General features: G+C 44.7%; 2 protein-coding genes across 5 annotated transcripts; both read left to right on the forward strand.

The window, feature by feature from the left end:
• Nucleotides 1–709: 709 nt before the first annotated feature.
• LOC131923312 (gamma-crystallin A) lies at nt 710–3262 on the forward strand. 2 transcript variants are annotated; one of them, XM_059278306.1, is made up of 4 exons: nt 710–718; nt 820–1062; nt 1526–1528; nt 2990–3262. In XM_059278306.1, the coding sequence occupies exons 1-4, from the start codon at nt 710–712 to the stop codon at nt 3260–3262; spliced, it is 528 nt and encodes a 175-aa protein (XP_059134289.1). The 2 variants fall into 2 exon arrangements, with proteins under 2 accessions (XP_059134289.1, XP_059134290.1); XM_059278307.1 differs by lacking the exon at nt 1526–1528.
• An 11415-nt stretch (nt 3263–14677) lies between these two features.
• On the forward strand, nt 14678–16657 carry LOC131923300 (gamma-crystallin B). 3 transcript variants are annotated; one of them, XM_059278292.1, is made up of 3 exons: nt 14678–14686; nt 14772–15028; nt 16399–16657. In XM_059278292.1, exons 1-3 carry the CDS (start codon nt 14678–14680, stop codon nt 16655–16657), a joined length of 525 nt encoding a protein of 174 aa, XP_059134275.1. The 3 variants fall into 3 exon arrangements, with proteins under 3 accessions (XP_059134275.1, XP_059134272.1, XP_059134273.1); XM_059278289.1 differs by having other exon boundaries at nt 14772–15020; nt 16382–16657; XM_059278290.1 differs by having other exon boundaries at nt 14772–15014; nt 16382–16657.
• The last annotated feature ends 4521 nt before the right edge of the window (nt 16658–21178 follow it).

Below are 21178 nucleotides of genomic sequence, written 5' to 3' on the forward strand. Positions count from 1 at the left end.
TTGACTTTACTACTTTCACCCACTGAATTTGCAATATATATTTATAATAGAAAGTTAAAGAAATTTTAAAATCAAAAGGAAAAAAAATAATAGGAGAACCTATATATAAGCGTACCATTCCTTGATGACCAAGGTCGATCGACATTTTAGTCTTTACACAGTTCTAATCTTTTCATCTTAAACACTTGCAAGTTTAAAAAGAAAATCAAATCTGTATTATACAGATAAAGATGTGCAACTGCTTTCCAATTAGAGATTTGTTGTTTGTTTGCTTTTCTGCTGTCTCTTGGTGCCTCAGAGTGCTGCTGGAACTCATGATTCTCCTGAGCTCCCCACCAGTGGAGGCACTGACCTCCACCTCAGCACTTTCTATAGGCAAACATTGCAAAATGCTGGGTACGTCATGGATTTCTAGAGAGCTGCATAGGATGAGAAGCGCGCCCTTTGTCTCCAAGGCCATAATGGCTCTGCTGACTTCAATTCCTTTCACTGGAGTTAGTGAGGACAACTCGAAAATGCCAGAGAGAATGAGAGCCCCCTACCCCATGATCCCCAGTGAAAAAGCGAGAGAACACAGAAATCCCCTTACGCATTCCCCCCAGGTCCCTTTTGTGTGGTTCCTGCCAGCACAGCAGCCATCCTGCTATATATACCAGCTGCCACCCCTGTCCCCATCACGCTCAACACTGATCACTTGCTATCAACAACGATGGGAAAGGTGAGCCCAGAGAGAACCTGCCAGGTTTGCTGAGTGTTTCCTCCGTGTCGGGAATGTGCCTTCCAGTTGACCATGTTCTGTCACCTGTTCTTCCCTTACAGATCACCTTCTACGAGGACCGCAGCTTCCAGGGCCGCTGCTATGAATGCAGCAGCGACTGCCCCAACCTGCAGACCTACTTCAGCCGCTGCAACTCCATCAGAGTGGACAGTGGCTGCTGGATGCTCTATGAGCGCCCCAACTACCAGGGCTACCAGTACTTCCTGAGGCGTGGGGACTACCCTGACTATCAGCAGTGGATGGGATTCAGTGACTCCATCCGCTCCTGCCGCTCCATCCCTTACGTGAGTATTGCTTCAGCCTGGCTGATGTGAGAACATTGGATGTTCCTGTTTGTCAGTTTGTGTCCACTGTGTTCTAGTGTTCTCAGCAGGGGTAGGAATGCTGGACAAGTGCTCACACTAAGTATATCAAGGCTTGACTCTCAAACCTAGATAGAAGGATATATATATATATAATATATATATATTATATATATGTGTGTGTGTGTGTGTGTATGTATATGCTATATATATTTATATTTACAGCAATATATTATTTCTTACTTAAGGACATCAATGTTGTTTTAGGACATAAAAGCCATAGCACAACCTTTAAAATCAAACCCGACTGACTAATCACATACCCTCCAGCCATAAAAGAAGGAAAGCCAGTCGTTTGCAATGACATGGGTGAACCTAGAGGGCACTGTGCTAGAAGAAATAAGCCAGGCAGGTCCCAATAAAGGTCATCTGTTCTATAAAGCAGCAGGTGTACGGAAGGAGAGAAGATCGGGGGTTGGAGACTTAGCTCAGTGGTTGGTCATGCACTTGCCCAGCAAGCATGCAGCCCTGACTTCTGTCCCAAGCAACAGTTCTGTCCTTAACAGAGAAGAGAACAGTGCTTACTGGAGGCTAGAGCGGCAGAGCAGGGGACCAGAGGTTTGGAGTGATGATCATTCTAGAGATCTATTGTATAGCACATTGATGACAGTTCATGCTATGTCTCAGAGCCATTAAAAATTGCTAAAGATGAGGCTGGAAAGATGGCTCAGTGGTTAGGAGCACTGGCTACCTTTCTAGGGGACCTGGGTTCAGATCCCAGCACCCACAAATGGCTCACAACTGTCTGTAACTCCAGTTCCAGGGAATCCCATTCCCTCTTTTGGTCTCCGTGACCACCAAGTACAACTCATGTAGTATACTTACATACACACAGGCAAACACTCATCCATATAAAATAAAAATAGATACATCTTAAACACACAGTAAAAATGCTGAAAGAATAGATTCTTTGTGTCCTCACCAGAAACTGATAATGATGTAAATATATTATATATTTACCCCTATGTATAATTAGGTAGATTTAACCATGGTGCTTACTTTAAAAGTACCATAATATATCTAATAAATACACACATACTATTTGTCAATTTTAAAATAGCTAAGTACATCTGAAACTCCATTAATTAAGTTTGGTTAGTTCTAGTGTATTCTGACTGTATTGGTGAGATTTATCTTTGCTACACTCTCCCATACCCACCTAGAACCATGGGTCTCACCTCGTGTGGCTTTGTGATTAGTTTTTTGTTTGTTTGTTTGTTTTGAGACAGGGTTTCTCTGTGTAGCTTTGGTGCCTGTCCTGGAACTCACTCTGTAGACCAGGCTGGCCTCGAACTCACAGAGATCCGCCTGCCTCTGCCTCCCGAGTGCTGGGATTAAAGGTGTGCGCCAAGACCACTCAGCTACAGGTAACTAGGATTTCATGAGATACAGTCCGCATTTCCTGCTTGCTTTTTGTTTTGTTTTGTTTTGTTTTGTTTTGTTTTGTTTTGTTTTGTTTTGAGACAGGTTTTCTCTGTGTAGCTTTTTTAAGAAATAAAAGAAAAAGGAAGGTATGTGGACTCAAAGCAAATTCGAATCATTGCACATCATGTGTACACAAGGCGGCTTCAAAGCGAGCTCGGTAGGATTCGGTTACATGGGCCGTAAATGCTTTCACTCCCTGCCTTTTCAGAGTTAGTCACCTCCACACGGGCTCCAGTTCACTGGTCAGGTTGCTTTATGTGGGTGCATTTCCTAATTTGCTAGAACAACAGCACAAGGAGTAGGATTAGGGAAGAAGCGTACTCGACAGATGCACCCGAAACCCGTGTTTTGCGAAGGAGCAAGCAGGCTGCAACACCAGGCGTATAAATCGTTGCTTTTCCTCTTTTGTTTACCGTCACAACAGACCAGCTCTCACAGGATAAGGCTGTATGAGAGAGATGACTACCGGGGCCTTGTGTCTGAGCTCACAGAAGACTGCTCCTGCATCCATGATCGTTTCCGCCTCAATGAGATCTACTCTATGCACGTGCTGGAGGGCTGCTGGGTCCTCTACGAGATGCCCAACTACCGAGGCCGGCAGTACCTGCTCAGACCCGGAGACTACAGGCGCTACCATGACTGGGGCGCCATGGATGCCAAAGTCGGCTCCCTGAGACGGGTCATGGATTTGTACTAAGCCTTATTTTGATTGTTTCAATCCACACACATGCAATAAATATACAACTTGTGTTCCTGGCATTAAGTGGCTCTTGTTTCTCTTTCATGTCTAAATTCTATTAAATGGCGCCTTAGGGAACTTTCCCAACCCCGAAAATGTTTTGAATGCTCACCCTACTTTCTTCCACTCAGGAAACAGTGCTTATTGGAAGGTCCACACCTTGGTGACCTCTGAGTCTGCAGGAGAGAGGAAGGATGAACATAAGCAACCATCAGAACCCAGAGAAAGGAGAAAATGTAAAGCCTGCCTGGGGCTACACCACGAAAGACAAGGGATTCCTAAGGGATGGGGTAGCTGATATCTCACAAGGCAGTACTCAGGAAAAGACGCTGGAGGGGCTGGGGAGATGCTCAATAAATAAAGCCCTTGCTGCACAAACTTGAGGACCAGAGTTCTGACACCCGAAACATACACAAAGCCAGAAGCCGTGGTGCACAAAGGAGAAGCCTGATTAGTCAACTGCAGTAGGGAAATATAAACTGTAATCCCGATGTGCCTACATAGGATGCGAGACAGGCAGGAGAATCCCCAGAAGCCATGGTGCACATCTGTAATCCTGATGTGCCTACATAGGATGGAGACAGGCAGGAGAATCCCCAGAAGCCATGGTGCACATCTGTAATCCTGATGTGCCTACATAGGATGGAGACAGGCAGGAGAATCCCCAGAAGCCATGGTGTACATCTGTAATCCTGATGTGCCTACACAGGATGGGAGACAGGCAGGAGAATCCCCGGAAGCCATGGTGCACATCTGTAATCCTGATGTGCCTGCATAGAATGAGAGACAGGCAGGAGAATCCCCAGAAGTTTTCAGGCCAGATAGCCTTGTATGAGCAACAGTGAACATGAGACTCTTCAGACAACGGGGAAGGCACACAGCTATTCCCAAAGCTGCCTTCTGACCTCTGCACATACCTATACTCACAGACACACAAACACACCCATGCAGACATGCACATGCCTCAGATACACGTATGCACATATTTTTGAAAAGTACAGAAAAGATGTACAAAGAAAGAGGTTTAAGCAGAATTTTCCAAAGGAGAATCCTGATTGGTCAACCTCAGTAGTGAAAATGCTAAATATACAGCCGGATCGCTTGCCCTGCCTCTGTTACTCAGTACAGTAACCAGCTCAGTCCAGTTCTCTTAAGACATCTACGGTTCTAGCATGAACAGTTTTCCACGCAGGGAAACCAGGACAGTTGCTATACTTTCTGCCTTATCTCTCTGAACAAGTCACTTTTTAATCTTCTCTGTGTCTGAATTATTTTACTGAAAACCACATGTGACAACAAATCCATGCCTCTCCAAATCTCAGAGAAGTTATGATGAAAAGGTGAGAAAAATTATGAACACATTTTGATATCTTCAAGTGATCATACAAGCATGGAGGAAGAAATGCACATACCCTTAGCCCCTTTACACACACACACACACACACACACACACACACACAACACACACACACACACACACACACACACACACACACACACTACTGGACCCTCATTTATATTACATATAAAAATTCACTCAAAATGGCATAAAGACCTGAAGTTAAGAAGTGGAGCTATAAAACTTTTAAGAAGAATTATATTTATAAGCATTTATGACCTTTTATGAAACAATGATTTTTTTAAAAAGTATGTAGCATTAAAATCACATGGAATGTGGGCTGCTGGGATGGCTCAGCAGGTAAAAGCACCTGCTGCTAAGCCTAAAGACCCGAGTTCAATCCCTAGAACCCACCTGGAAGAAGGAGAGAGCCTAAATTAAATTTTAAAAATTTAAGATCATGAAGCTAAAGAAAGATTAGTAAATTGAACTTTAACCCAAGCAGTGGTGGTGCATGCCTTTAATTCCAGCATTGGGGAGGCAGAGGCAGGCAGATCTCTGTGAATTTGAGGCCAGCCTGGTCTACAGAAAGAGTTCCAGGACAGCCACAGCTACACAGAGAAACCCTGTCTTGAAAAACAAAAACGAGACAAAACAAAAAGTTGAACTTTATAAAATTAAATATTTTACGCACCAAAAAAGCTTAATAAAATAAAATGACAGCTCACAGAATTGAGAAGAAATGTTTTAAAATCATGGATCTGTTAGGGTCTTAGAATCTAGAATATATAAAGAACTTTCCAACCAAACAATAGCAACAACAACAAAAAAAAGATGAAAAGGGACAAGGATTGAAATGCATGTTTTTCAAAAGAAGACATAAATAACCAGCAAACAATTGGGGAAAATCTCAGCACCATTAGATATTAGAAAAATTCAAATTATACCCAAGGCAGGATGCCACTAATGTCTATTCTCATGGATACAATAATATTTTAAAATCAAATTAAAATTTAATTTTAATTAAATCCCACCAAACAGAAAATAATTTGTGTTGGTGAGGATGTGGAAAGGTTGGAACTCTCTTAAACTTTTTATGGGAATGTAAAATGATGCCCCTTCTGTAGGAAATGACTTGGCAGTTCCTCAAAAACAGAGTCATCTTATGACCCAGCAATTCCACTCATAGGTAAATAATCAAAGGAACTGAAAATAAATGTTCAAATAGAAACTTATACATGAATTTTCACAGCAATACACTTTATGGTGGCTAAAAGTGGACCCAGCCCAGTGTCCGGATGTCAACGGAGTATTGGATAAACCCAGTGATAATCTGTCAATACAATGGGATGATGTCTGGCCATAAAAAGGAATGATACATGCTATGACAGTATATAACGTTAAAGAAGCCAGTCACACAGGCTGCAGACCACACAGTAGTGCAGCCAGTTATATGAACTACCCAGGACAGACAAAACTATAGGGACAGCAAGTATACTAGTGGCTGCTTAAGGCTGAGGGGGTGGCTACATAAGGATGCAATCCGTAGACTATAGCTTCTCGTTGTGATGAGGAGCTTATCTATAAACACACTAAAAACACCGAGTTAACGAACATGAAATGGTATGGTCAAAGCTGCCTTAAGAAACACTCGCCATCTAATTCACAAAGTTTCTTTATTAAGAATATTCTTTGCGGGCTGGAGAGATGGCGCAGAGGTTAAGAGCACTGACTGCTCTTCCAGAGGTCCTGAGTTCAATTCCCAGCACCCACATGGTGACTCACAACCATCTGTAATGAAATCTGGCGCCCTCTTCTGTGTACATAATAAATAAAAAAAAAAAAAAATTCTTTGCTACTGAAAGAACACACAGGGCAAATCAGAAAGAGGAAACACATACATCAAAAAAAAAATCCTGCAACTCTTATCAAGATAGAATGTGCAGAAATCTGTGGTTTGCTGGTAGTTCAGCTAGTTCACTGGGTTATCCCACTGTCTTAGGTGACTAATGACGTACAAGTTCGTGTCTTCGTGTTTGTTTTCTAACAAAAAAAAAAAAAAAAAAAAAAGGAAAAGGTATGTGTCGTGTCTCACAACGGAAAACAGTTTTGATAACTTGAAATCTCACTTTAGTCTAGATGAACTGAACAACACAGAAAACTGCATTTTAATTGATAAAACTTAATGCTAAAACACACTTTTCCCTTTCCAAAATAAGGGGTGTGGGCAAGGTGAGGCCCATGTTTCTTCAAGCTCAGACATGTTAAGACTCTATTGGGTTTCTGGGTGAGGCACGGCTGTGGTTCAGTGCAGCGTCTGGAGCCCGTGAATGTGGTTTCTGGCGGTGTGAACTTGAGCAAGGTCTCTGTTCTGTCTAGCTTCAGTTCTGCAGTGTCATGCTCTCATGAGGGGTACATGGAACTCTGGCGGTGCTAGCAGACAGTAGAGGCTCAATAAAGAGGGGTCGTCACTTCTTTGATTTGCTATCATTACACGTTCATACAGTCGTGTGCTGTCTCCTGGGATGTTATAGGAGAAAAGAACAGAGAGGATGAGCTATTTTCCAGAAAGTTCCTCTAATTCAAGTGAATGTGAATGGCCTCTTTTAGTTTTCCCAATTTGCCTCAAAATCACAATTGTCCTGCCTCAACCTCCCAGGTAGCTGGAATAACAGGCATGTGCTACCTTGCCTAGATCTCTATGCTGTTTTAAGCATCACTTATTACTGATATACCATGTGTACCAATATTTAGAGAGCCTCTTATGGTTAGCTAGATACTGAAATATTACAAAAAAAAATGAAGAAATCAATTGATCAACCCACCAGAACACACCAGAACTCCTTTTATGGCCAAAGATGCCCAGGGCTGGCAGAGGTTGAACAGACTATTTGGGTGATAGGGTTTGTGGCTTTGTTTTTGAAGTGAGACCTTGGACCTCGTATAGGAAGTGTATAATTTAGAGAAGTGTAAGATCTGCACACCTGAAAAGACGGCATCGAAAACAAGTCACTGGCATAAGGAAAGGCCAGTAGCTTAAGTCTTGGGGGGTAAACAGACGAGTTCAACTCCCACTTCCTCTACCAGCCAAGTATGCCTCTCTATAACATAAGTAAACGTGTAGATACTATGATACCAAAACCTGGAAACAGATTATCAACTGATATATCAAAGATGTTAATAATATTATCTTTGACAAGTATTAAGATGTTGACAGCCTGTCCCTCCGGTAAAACCTTGACTGGGATCTTCTGATTGCTCAGCTTGGCTTTGACTTCAGATTCCCCTTTGTACTCTTGTCCAGTCAGATTGGAGCAACAATCCTGCCCCAGCAGTTTACTGACTCTCATCCACCCATGACCACCCTGGCCCACCTTCCTCATTTATCTTACCAATCAGTTTAGCTGGAAACTCCTCATCTCTGATACGGCCTTTTAGTAGTTTTCCATCTACTGACACCAGGCCCCATCCTGCTCATTGGTTACAAACCTCCACCCGTCCATTTCATTTTTGCATTGGTGCTCGAGTCAAGCTACTCTGCTCATTACAAACTCCCACACAATTATTCCTCTACCTACTTTTATATCTTGTTCTGAATAAAGTCAGCCTTGCCACCTCTAGCAAACACTATGACTCATTTTTCTTTCATAATAATTCTTTCTTTCAAAATGATGCAACTCTTTGCCACTGGTATTGTTTTTTGAAGGTACTTTTAAATTAATTCTATCTTTGATTTTCATTGTCATTCTTACCTTATAAATGGAGAAATGAGGACTGGGTGGTTAAGTGATTTTCCAGGGATTAAGGAAGCATTGCCAGAAACTGCAAAATATGAATGGATATGTACAACCATGGCTTCCCTGAACATGTTCTTCATGGAGAGTGACTATTCAGAAGCTCCACTGTGTTAAGAAGATGAAGAAGAAGAAGAAGAAGAAGAAGAAGAAGAAGAAGAAGAAGAAGAAGAAGAAGAAGAAGAAGAAGAAGAAGAAGAAGGAGAAGAAGAAGAAGTAGTTCTAAAGGAATTACCGTTAAAACAAAGAATGGGACAGGAGGGCAGGTCATTCAAGGTGGTGGTGTTTGCAAGTGTTGGATCTTTCAAGCCCCAAGAATATCACTTGTGCCCAGGTCTCTGATGCTCCAACTTTAGAAACTGCAAGCACGGGCCACTGATTCACAGCCTAGATGTTGCTATAACTCATTTATCTAAAGAGGCCAACTTTCATCATTGAGTCAACATTTTATTTCTAGGTATCTTATTTGATCTTCAACATGTTGTGATACAGTTGTTTGCTTCATGGATCCTTTGGAACTGCCACTGTTTGGGTGAGCTGTTGGAGCAAATTCTACAGTATCACATTGTATAAGCTAAGGACTTGGCAGGAGGCAGAAATAGAACCATCCCATACCTTTTCATCTGTGATGAATTACCTGATAGAAACACCCCAAGGAAGGAAGTATTTATTTTGGCTCACAGTCATAACCAGAAGGTTATAATCTGTCTTGGTGAGGAAAGCATACTGACCAGAGAAAGCAAGCCATGACTGCTGATTCTCATATGGTAGCCCACTAGGAGGCAGAGAAGTGAGATTAGAAAGAGATGGAGATGATACATCCCCCACTGGCATACTTCCTTCCATTAGGTCCCATTTGCTAGAGGTTCCACAGCCCTAATAAACAAAACACCACATGAGAACAAAGTTCTCAAAACAGGAGGCATGGAGAACATGTCACAATCAATATGTCCATAACCCCACAGAGAGTGATGACAGGACCAGGGGATAAACTTCCTGCTTATTAAGACCTACTATCAACTTCCCTTTTTATTGGGGTGGCATGAGTCACCACACAAGCTGCTTGGATCAGGAGCTGACAGCTGTGACAGGGGTTTTATCTGGAGACACCCTGCACCTGGGAACTTTGGAGCGGCCTGGATCCTTGGGGCCCACAGGATATTAGATTCCCAAACCCCTGCCAGGAACACAAACCTTCAATCTCCTATGAAGTGGAGAGCCAACAGCCACTTTTTCTAGATCATGATAAAAAAAAAAACCCAGGATTATTACAGGAAATCCTACTTCTTCCATTATAAGGGGCAGCCACGTGCCTATTCTAAGATCAACTCTTTGATTTGTGTGCTCTGGCCCCCCAACAAATACGACTTTCGTTTTTCTTTACAAGTTGTTACAGATCCTCTAATGCCATAGAACCAAGAGAGTGCATTACTTTCTTCCTGTTCTAATCTTCATCACAGCTGGCCAGCTCTAGGGATAAAGCTGTACCAGATAGCTTCATCCATGTTGGAGCTCTCTGAAGACTGCTTCTTCATTCAGGATCACGCCTCCTCTCAAGGATATCATTTTCCTATCCCCAGACCACGAAAGTCTTGGACTTGCTATGAGATGCCCATCTGCAGGGGAGAAAATAGATCCCAATGCTCAAAAGGAAACAGCACCTATTACTAGGAGAAGGCAAATGCCAAATCCAGTCCTTCACAAGGAGGTACAGTTGATGCTAAGACATGTTCAAGGTTCGAGTTCTATTAGAGTTCCTTAGTCTTGATTCATTTTTCTTTTTGGAATTTTATACCACATTTATTCATTTTGCGTGTGTGTGTGTGTGTGTGTGTGTGTGTGTGTGTGTGTGTGTGTGTTTGTATGTACAAGTGCAAGCCTGAAAATCTGAGTTTGATCCCTGGGACCCATGTGGTGGGAAGAGAGGACTGACTCCCTAAAATTGTCCTCTGACCAACTGCAGCACTTGGGAGAGCAGGCCCTGCACCTTGTGTGGGCAGCATAACAGAGTCAACCTTATTGGAGGAGGTGTGGGTGAGCCAACCCCAAAGTTGTAAACATGGGAGAGCTATCCCTACTATTCATCGGTCATATAGAAGCATGGGTTGTGGAGAGATGTACACACACACACACACACACACACACACACACACACACACACACACATCAATGCCTTGAGGCAGGTGGGAAAGCTGGATCTGAGGTCCTAAGAGTGTGAGAGCTGATTTTGTCGCTCATCAGCTGCAGCACTCAGGAGATTAGCCCCTATGCCACACCTGGGCAACACAATAGAGCTGGCCCTGAAGGTGTAGGTGTGGGAGATCCAACCCTGAGGATGTGAAAGCAGGAGAACTGGCCCCACCCCTTGCTCATCGATACAAGGGATAGACTCTCCAAGGCAATACAGGAGAGCTCACCCTAGTGGTGAGGCAAGGGAAAGCTGGCAGGCTGACTAATCCTGAAACTACCCAGGCCCAGAACCAGGGTTATTGGTTGGACCACCGCAGCATCCACTCCATGTTATCTGCTGGAGCACATGAAGGGACCTGTCCTGCAGACCCAAAGCTGCAGGATCTCCATGACACAGGACAACAGCAGGATATCCAAGAGAAGTCCCTGTGAGGGCCCAGCATTGATAGTGTAGCAGAAACCAGAGACCTCAAACCAGACCAGTGATTCTTTGCAATGCACACTTGCAAGTAAAGATATATGGATAAAAGGGTTTACCGTGACATACGACAGCTTCCATGACGAGATTGATTTTTCCTTCTGTTTTTTCTTTTATCTCTTAAATTTTACTTTATTTTATTTTGGGAAGGAGGAGGTTGCAAGGGCAGAGGGTGGATACGAAGGGACAGGACAATGAATGGCATGAAGATACACCATTCAAAAGACACAAAGAATAAATTTTAAAAAATTTTGTAATAATTTTAGTTTTATAGAGAAGTGGCAAAGGGTAGAAAAATTCTGGTGTTCTCTTCACCCAGTGTCCCCTAATCTTACATTACTGTGACACATTTGCAGAGTTAGAAATCCAACACTCATACATTATTACTGTACTGGCTGACTGACACAAGCTGGAGTCATGAGAAAGGAGGGAGCCTCAGTTGAGAAAATGCCTCCATAGGATCCAGCTGCAAGGCATTTTTTCAACTAGTGACCAGTGGGGGAGGGCCTAGCCCATGGTGGGCTGGTGGTCCTGGGTTCTGTAAGAAAGCAGGCTGAGCAAGCCATGGAGAACAAGTCAGCAAGCAGCACCCCTCCATGGCCTCTGCATCAGCTCCTGACTCCAGGTTCCTGCCCTGCTTGAGTTTATGTTCCTGATTTCCTTTGGTGTGGAAGTATAAGCCTTATAAACCCTTTCTCCACATCCCCCACCACCCTGAACAAAAAAGAGTCCAGTGTGATCATCAGCTTTTCTTCACCAAAAAATAACCTTCCATTAAGAGGCTAAATATTACTGATCGCCTCAGTTATGTTACTATTCACTTTATTTAAAAGAGGGACCAGGAGAAAAGAGAGGTGTGCTCCATAGTATAAATATTACAACCATAATACAATAATATGAAATGGACTTTACATGCCTCGAACCCTGAAAGCTAGATGCCACTGTGCTGCCTATGGTTACCTTAGCTAGTGGGATGAAGATAAATCCTTATTTTCTTCTTGGAGTGAGCACTGTGGTACACTGTCCAGACCATCACTCAGGCCAAGGCACTGTTTCCCATAGACATAGATGGCTCAAAGCTGAATGTACCTCCAGGACTTCCTTCAGCTACAGGAAGCTGCTGAGCCTAAGTTATCCGACATTATAACCCCTTCCCCCCCCCATGGTGGCAGCCTACATCAATTTGCTGAGCAATAAAGGGGCACAACGTCCCAGCCCCTTGTTCAGTTCATGGTGGCTCTAGAGTTCCTTGTGGGATTGGCTAAGCCAGTGCCGTTGTATTATCTCACAATTCTAACTGCATACAGGAACCCCCCATGGTCAGCTGACTGGAAGAAAGGGGACAGGTGGGCTCAGTTCACCAATGACTTGGCTTTATGTAGGGGTTCAAGCCAAAAATCACGCTATTGCATGATGACAGCTCACTCAGGTGGTCTCCAAACAGCAATGAGGGAAACTTTCCCAAAGGACAACCTTAAAGAAGGGAGCCTTGGGCTAGAGAGGTGGCTCAGCAGTTAGAAGTGCTTGCTGCTCTTGCAGAGGACTTGGGTTTGACTCCCAGTACTCACACGGCAGCTCACAGCCATCTATAACTGCAGTCCCAGAGGATCAAAGCCCTCTTCTGAACCTCTGTGGGCACCAGGCATACATGTGGTGTGCATACATTGCTGCAGGCAAACAATTTATATTTATTAATAACTTATTTATTATGCTATTATATTTACATCAATTTATTAATAATTTGTTTACTATGTTATTATATTTACATACATCTATTATTTATTAGTAATTTATTATGTTATTATATTTACGTCAATTTATTATTTATTAATAAAATAAGTAATGAAAACTTTTAAAATTTTTCTTAAAACAAACAGACGACAAAACAGCTAGCCTGGTCATCCACCTGCTTTGTGTGTGGAGGAAAATAGCCTGAGGTCACGGCCTTCATGGACTCATTGGGCAGTGGTGAGTCACCTGCTAGTTGGTTCAGGGTCAAGAAAGGGAGAGGCTGGGGTAAGAAGGTCTAGGATAGAGATATGTGCATGGAGATGCGGCTACACAGTATGAAGATGATCCTATCATATACCGATGTCTATTATAGGGCACCCACCATGAAAGCATGTGACAGACTGATTGGAAAAAATGGCCTCACAAATACCATGTCCATGGCAGCTTAGGGGAAGTCTGTGCCTAACTGCTCCTGGCCAACATTCATTCAGCCATTACCGCTGTGCAGTGTCCAGTCTGAATGACAGAACAACCATAGGCCTTACTATGTTCTCAGCCTTTGAGGAAGTCTATCAGTCACTTGATGTTAATCAGATCCTTTCCAATCATCCTTGTTGGAACCCACACATATTCCAGGTTTTCGTGGCCCTGAAGGGTCTTGAATAGTGAACTTCTTCTGTCTTACATAAATATTATATGTCTATGAATAATCACCGTATTTCCCCACACAAAGACAATGAAAAGATGCATTGCTTTATAGTTTTGCAAATCCTTAATGCCATGCAGTGGGAAAATGTCAGTACTCATTTGTGAAAAAAGAAGATTAGGAGGGGGAAAAAAGCAAATATATTCTAAGTATCTGAAAATTGCCCTGACAAGACATCATTTTGAAGTCATCTAGGAGACCCCAGGGTTCCCATAATACATGTATGATGCACATGGTGTCCAGTATCTCTAATCTGAGAAAGTTGGTGATGGGATGCTAGGACCATTTCTGCCTGGCTGCTTATACTACTTTGATGAGATCACCTCATCAAAGAAGTGAAGGCTTTGTGAACAAAGAAAGAAAAAGCCTTTGGGCATTTGAAGAAGGGACAGATACTGGGTAGCCATCAGCAGACGGAAGACTTAGATTCTCTAAGGAGATGAGAAATGCGGGAAGCACAGAGTACCTGCTCTCCTCCTTCTAGTCAGAGCCACAGCGAGGACCTAGTCTGCATCAAACCTCTGTTCTAGGGTGTGAGGATGGAGACCACAAACTGCAGTTACCCATTCCAGTCAAGACAGTGCCCCAGCTAACCTTAATGATCACAGAGTCTTGAATTTGAAATAAGCTCTATGCTTTTCAGAATGCTTCCTCAGATCATATCACTTAGATCTCTCTTACTCAAGATGCCTTATTGTTTAAATTCTTGTCTTTAAAAAGTGTAAAGCAAACAAACAAAAATCCGAAGCACGCACTTGCCTTGCTAAGTTGGATTCGCTTTGAGAAGTCGTTTAAGCCGAGTAAGCTATAAAATAAACGCATAGAGTTACAGCTTCGCTCAGTCTTTTGAAAAACAAGAGCAAAGACTTTTCTCGTTGGTGGCGGCAACAGGACAGCTTTAGTGAATCAGAGCAACCCGAACCTACCAGAAAGAATGAGAATAAACCATTCAGCCAACCCCAACCGAGCAGGGGGAGGGAGGGAGCTCTCGGAGCTTGCAAATCCCCTTACTCACCGGAATGGGCCCTTTTGTGTGATTTCCTGTGGAGACAGCAATCGGGATAGCTATATATACCAGGGGCACTCCCCTGGAGCCTCACAGCATCGAGGGCATCCCTGACCTCCTCTCGGCGAGATGGGAAAGGTAAGTCCTGGGACCCTGACCTTTACCCTCACGAAGCATTCTTGCCTGGGAGAAATCACTATTTTTTTGTCTGGTCCCTTGACAGATCACCTTCTACGAGGACCGCAGCTTCCAGGGCCGCTGCTATGAATGCAGCAGCGACTGCCCCAACCTGCAGACCTACTTCAGCCGCTGCAACTCCATCAGAGTGGACAGTGGCTGCTGGATGCTCTATGAGCGCCCCAACTACCAGGGCCACCAGTACTTCCTGAGGCGTGGGGACTACCCTGACTACCAGCAGTGGATGGGATTCAGTGACTCCATCCGCTCCTGCCGCCTCATCCCCCACGTGAGTGTAGCTCTGTCTTTATAACTGGCCTCCGGAAACACAAATTATCTTAAACCCAGCCGTTACAACTAGAGATCAGAGAGTGGGTGTGACACCTAGTGTGTGTGTGTGTGTGTGTGTGTGTGTGTGTGTGTGTGTGTGTGTCCCAGTAGGGTACCTGAGAGAGGAATCTCATGTCTCAGGAACTTGGTGGTGAGTTTTTCAAAAACTCTCGTCCCCACTTTTACATTGCGTATGCCGTTGAGAATTCAAACATTAGAGAGTAATTAAGAAAAAATAGAATATGGAAGACAATGCATTTACTACTTGTTCAAAATATAATTCCCCTCCATATAAGTTCTTAGTCCATTCCAAACCACTTCAAATCAAAAATCCAGAGCTTCTTACTCTATAAATACCATGTACTACTGTTTGGGTGACTAAAAGTGCGTTGGGTAGGTAGGATATGCTGATGAGGCAGTGGCAAGAGTTCAAGACCAGCCTGGGCTGCACCTTTGTCTAGGACTGTACCACGCTGAATGCCCCCAGTCTCATCTAAACATGTTTCAGCTTGCTTGGCCTTGGATTTCTACTTGATTATTTTCCCCATCTTCTGGTTTTTGTTCGTATGGAGTGAGCCGTGTGTATTAGCTTGTTTTGAGGAAGACACCAGCAAAAAGGCCAGATTTATAACTAAAGCTCAAGATTCATGCTTTCTGGAGAATGACCACAGCATTCCTAGGGCAGGTGGAGTGTGAGAGATGTGAGACATGGTGCCTCGGAAATGCAGCTTCACCAAGGCTGGAAGGATTCCTTTGCAAGCAGGAGGCTGGAGAGTCGGATGAGGTCTGCTTTGGGCTGAAACTGAGGCTTGGAAAGGGAAACAAGGGAACACAGAGCCTTGTCACTGGAGCTCGCTCTTCTGATCTGTAGATACGTGAACACGAATGTACAAGTTTTGCAGAGAGTAGCTGAAGGTTAATACCTTCCCAACAAGAGAAATATATCAAATTGCAACCTCTCCAGTAACTCGATTTCCTCCCTTGCAAAGGGCTGTCTCACCAACAGGCACCGAGATAACATGATAAGTTTTATTTTCAACCATTTTTTTTTAATTAAGTGTGATAAGCTTTATTTTAAGCAACTTTTAATTGCCAGGGACCACAGACTGGTAGACAAGTGTGGGGAAGCTTGGGCTTTGTTTCTCGATTGGCCACTGAGCCCTGGATTCTCCAGTGACAGGCTTTCGGAGTAGAGGCTTCTGGACTCTGCAACAGGCTTCTGAATGCAAACTTAGACTCGGGGTTTTGAGGCTGGAGATGCTGGGCCTGGAAATTTAGCTTCTACCCGTGTTCATTCACTTTTCCTCTTCTGTCTGTCATCCCCAGCACTCTGGCACTTACAGAATGAGGATCTACGAGAGAGATGAGTTCAGAGGACAAATGTCGGAGATCACAGATGACTGTCTGTCTCTTCAGGACCGCTTCCACCTCAGTGAAATCCACTCCCTCAATGTAATGGAAGGCTGCTGGGTCCTCTACGAGATGCCCAGCTACAGGGGACGACAGTACCTGTTAAGGCCCGGGGAATACAGGAGATATCTTGACTGGGGAGCTACAAATGCCAAAGTTGGCTCTTTTAGACGAGTCATGGATTTTTACTGAAAGCATATTTATCCTCCATTTTTCTTCTTTAGAACCTAATAAAATATGTAGCTTATGATTCTGGCACTACAGGAGTCCTGCCTTTCTTTCATGATTTCTTAAGCCTTCCTAAGCAAAATGGCACTAAACCAAATATGATCGTCTTTTCAAGATGGAAAGCAACCTCCTATAAGGGAGAAGAACATTCTTGGTATAACTACATTCTCTAGTGACTAAATATGCAGGATTAAAGAAAACTTTAAATTATCAAGAAAAATCATACTGGGCTGGTGCTGTGGTTTGGCAGGTAAAGATGCCTGCTCCCAAACCTCGTATCCTGGGCTTGATCCCCAAGATCCATTTATCAGAAGGAGAGTATCGGTTTTCCCAAGAGTTGTTCTTTGACCCACACGCCCCCCCCCTACACATACACACATACACACACACACACACACACACACACACACACATACACACACAATGTAACAAAGGGGAGATGGCTCCGTGGTTAAAAGCATTTGTTGTTCCACAGGACCTGAGTTTGAATCCCAGTGCCTTTGTGAAGACTCACAGGAGTCTGTTACTCCAGTTCCAAGAGACCTGATGCCCTCTTCTGGCCTCTACCAGTACCACACACGCATGGTGCTCTGGCATACATGTGGGCAAAACACCCATACGTACAAAAAATATAAAATAAAAATAATGTAATGGAAAATTTTTAAATATAAGTTAATTATTCCCAGTACTAAAACTTGGTTTTTCTTTTTTTTTGAGGGGGGGAGTTTGTTTGGTTTTTGTTTTTCTTTTTGTTTTTCAAGGCAGAGTTTCTCTGTATAACAGCTCTGGCTGTCCTATAACTTGCTTTGTAGACCAGGGTGGCCTCAAACAGAGATCCACCCTCCCGAGTGCTGGGATTAAAGGTATGTGCCACCACCACCCAGCTAAAACCTGGTTTTTCTTATGGGTCCTGGAAAAGAGTTTACTGAGTAAAAATCATTTTTAAAAAATAGCCTCCAGTTATTAAATGAGGTTATGAGGGTGTTTCTTGTAAAGTTCATAAATAAATCTGATGAGTTCACGTAAAAGTTCATCAGACTACCCCGACTTTTGAGAGGCTAGTAAATTGGCTCAAACGTTGTCTTGCCTGGGGTGGAACTTTATGTATCCACATCTCCCCACACAGGCATAACCAATGTGTCCTAAGGAAGGGATGAGTGGGCTACGGCTTTCCCAGGAGCCCCTAGTCTGTACTCCTGCCTCATCACTGGTGGGTCACCACACTCACCCAGTGAGCCCTGATTTTTCCCATGCGCCACACTGACCCAGATGGAGAACTCAGTTTCCACTAATCCCTGACGTATCTCTCACATACAGCTTTGATGCACCACACAGCTGTCTTTGTTGTTGAGGTTCTGGGGGCATGGGTGTAAGTTTATTTCAGAGCAGAACAGTTGTAGACATTTAATACTAGGTGATCTCTGTTTTTACGGATGTAGCTCAATGTGGAGAATTTGTCTAACATGTAAGGCCATGGATTTAATCCCCGAGATTAGAAAAAAAAACAAAAAGCATTAGATGGCACTACTTTAGACAGTCTGTACATATCAGCAGATGTGCCTCATGGCCCTTCCTTGCTCCCCTCTTCTTGGTAGTTATCCACATACACATGGCTATTTATCTCTTTTGGGGTCTCCTTTCGTTCCTTGTCTTTAGGGCCATGGTGATGTCTGGGCCAGACTGCTGCCAAGGGCCATGTCTGGGTCTGTAGTAGAATATTATTTTAAGGTGTGTTACTTTTGTTTATGTTGCATTTGTTTAACTCTGTGAAGCTGTGTTACTGCACCTGTCTAAAACACCTGATGGTCTAATAAAGAACCGGCCAATAGCAAGGCAGGAGAAAGGATAGGTGGGGCTGGCAGGCAGAGAGAATATCTAGAGGAAGAAATCTAGGAGGGAAAAGAGAGATGGAGGAGTGAAAAGAGCTAGTGAGGAACCAGAGAAGGTGCAGGACTCCAGGGGCCAGCCACACAGCTACACAACCAGCAATGGAGTAAGAGTAAGATTTACAGAAGTAAGAGAACGGGAAAAGCCCAGAGGCAAAAGGTAGATGGGATAATTTAAGTTAAGGAAAGCTAACTAGAAACTAAGCTGAGCTAAGGCCAGGAATTCATAATTAAGGGTAAGCCTCCGTGTGGAATTTATTTGGGAGCTGGGTGGCAGGTCCCCCAAAAAAGAGTAAAAAAACAACAGCATGGGTCCCTGGTCCTACAGCAGCCGGGGTCTGTGTTGATAGCCATGGCTCCTGTTGCCATCAAGGACCATGCTGATTCCAGTAGTCTGGGCCACCACCTGGGGCTGTGTTGGGATCCAGGGGCCACACTGCTGCAGGGCCGTGCCCATCTGGGTGGCCTTTGCTGCCACCTGGAGCCATGGTGACAACCAGATCCAGGCTGCTGCTGAGGACCATGCCTGGGTCTGTGGTCCTATTGCAGCCGAGATCTGTGCTGATGTCCATGGCCTATGTTGCTGCCAAAGGCCAGATGAAGCCTTGGGTCTGGTCCTCAACCTGTGGCCTTGTTGGTGTCCAGGGGCCATGATGCTGCCAGAGCCATCCGGATCTGAGTGTCTGGGCCTACTACCTGGAGCTAGGATGTCGACTTGGCCGAGCCGCTGCCTGGGTCCATGTCTGGGTCCATGGCCTAGCTGTAGCTGGGGTCTGTATTGAAGTCTGTGGCCCAGGTTGCCACCAGGGCCCACACCAAAGCCCAGGATCTGGGGCACAGATTTCAGCCTTGTTGGAGTCTGAGGGCCATGCCACAGCAGGGCCCATACAGATCCAGGTGGCCTGTGTTGCCACTGGGGCCATAGTGTTATCCAGGGCCCAGGCTGCTGCTGAGGGTCATGTCTGATCCCATGCCCCTATAGTGGCCAGGGTCTGGATTGACGTATGTGGCTCCTGTTGTCACCAAGGGCCATGAGGATGCCCAGGGTCAGGTCAGCTACCAGAGTCCTGGTTGGTGTCCGAGGACCATGATGCATGCAGATCTGAGTGGCTTGTGCTGCTGTCCAATGCCATAGTGACATCCAGGTCAGAGCTGCAGCTGAGGTGGGACCCATTTCTGGGTCTGTGGCCCGACTGCAGCCAGGATCTGTGCTGATGTCCGAGGCTCCTGTTATCATCCAAGGCCGTGCAAACGCCCGAGGCCTAGGGCCATGTTGGTGTCTGAGGGCTATCCTGCCAAGTCCCATATTGCCACCAAAGGTCACATAGAAGCCCAGGGTTGGGGCCGCAACCTGAGGCCTTGGTGGTGTCCAGGGGCCATGGTGCTGCTAGAACCATCCCTACCTGAGTGGCCCGTGTTTCTATCCAGAGCCAGGATGTCATCCGGGCTCAAGCTGTTGCCGAGGGCCATGTCTGGGTCCACGGTCCAGCTGTAGCTGGGGTCTGTGTTGATGTCTATGGCCCGTGTCACCTCAGGAGGCTTAGGACCCATGAGAGATGGAATCAGAGGGCCATGCTGAGCTGGCCCCACCCTTCACTGGCCCAGAGAGGGCTGTCTTGCCTTTTGCTGGACTCTGCAGCAAGAGAGCTGGCTCCGACCCTCAGGAGAGAGCTGCTCCCCACGCTGTATTGTTCTTGTTCTTGAAAATTCTCGGCTCTCATCTGAGAAATGCAGAAGACGAAGGTGCTGTTCCCCCAGCATAAAGATAAAGTCCCCAATGGAGAGTGGCTTGGGAAAGGTCCTATACCCAAACCAGCTTCTAATAACACCAGTTATTCACTCCCTCTTTCCTGTGTTTAAAATGAAGACCTCAGGAGTCCTCCTCCCCTTTTTTGATTAAGATAAAGCAGACATCTTGAGACAATCCTGGTGCCAACCTATGTATTCTATACTCTAGATGCCTGACATACACTAGTATTCCTGCATGCCCTGGTTTCTAACACCAAGTCCTACTTCAAATCCTTTTGTAGGGGCATGTGAGGGTTCAAGACAGGGTTTCTCATTGTAACAGTCAGTCTTGTCTCTCCTGGAACTAGTTCTGTAGACCAGGCTGGCTTCAATCTCACAGAGATCCACCTGCCTCTGTCTCCTGAGTGCTGGGATTAAAGGCATGCACCACCACTGCCCCGATTTACTTTAAATCTTTTTCTTCCTTCTTTGACTCTAAGCTTTCTTGGATTAATAATCTTCTAAAAAAAGGCCCACCAAATAATGAAACCAGAGGTCTATTACATTAAGCAGTATCAGCAGCTGTTGTATCGGAAAGCATTCTCACAAGATGTCTCCCCAGTGTGCCTGCCCTGCCACTACGGGGTTAGGTCCTGATGTAAGCACATGTCCTTTTCTCTCCCCTCCAGACTTGAGTCAAAGCAAAAGTAACAGCCATGATCACCTGTGATGAATTGCTGTTGTGTGACCAGGGGAATGCTCTTAGAGACTGCTCCCCTCTTCAGTCTCTTTGTTTGGGTGGTTTCGTCTTTGTGGTCACCATACACATAACTCCTGCTCATCCCACCAAGCACACATGTAATACAAAGGC

This window comes from Peromyscus eremicus, chromosome 13 (genome assembly GCF_949786415.1).
Source record: "Peromyscus eremicus chromosome 13, PerEre_H2_v1, whole genome shotgun sequence".
Lineage (NCBI taxonomy): Eukaryota > Metazoa > Chordata > Mammalia > Rodentia > Cricetidae > Peromyscus > Peromyscus eremicus.

Bases quoted from the DNA above. Each gene is read 5' to 3' on its own strand.
- LOC131923300 (XM_059278289.1), top strand. The intron at 15,021-16,381 runs GTAGCTCTGTCT...TGTCATCCCCAG, and splicing joins GCCTCATCCCCCACGTGAGT to CACTCTGGCACTTACAGAAT.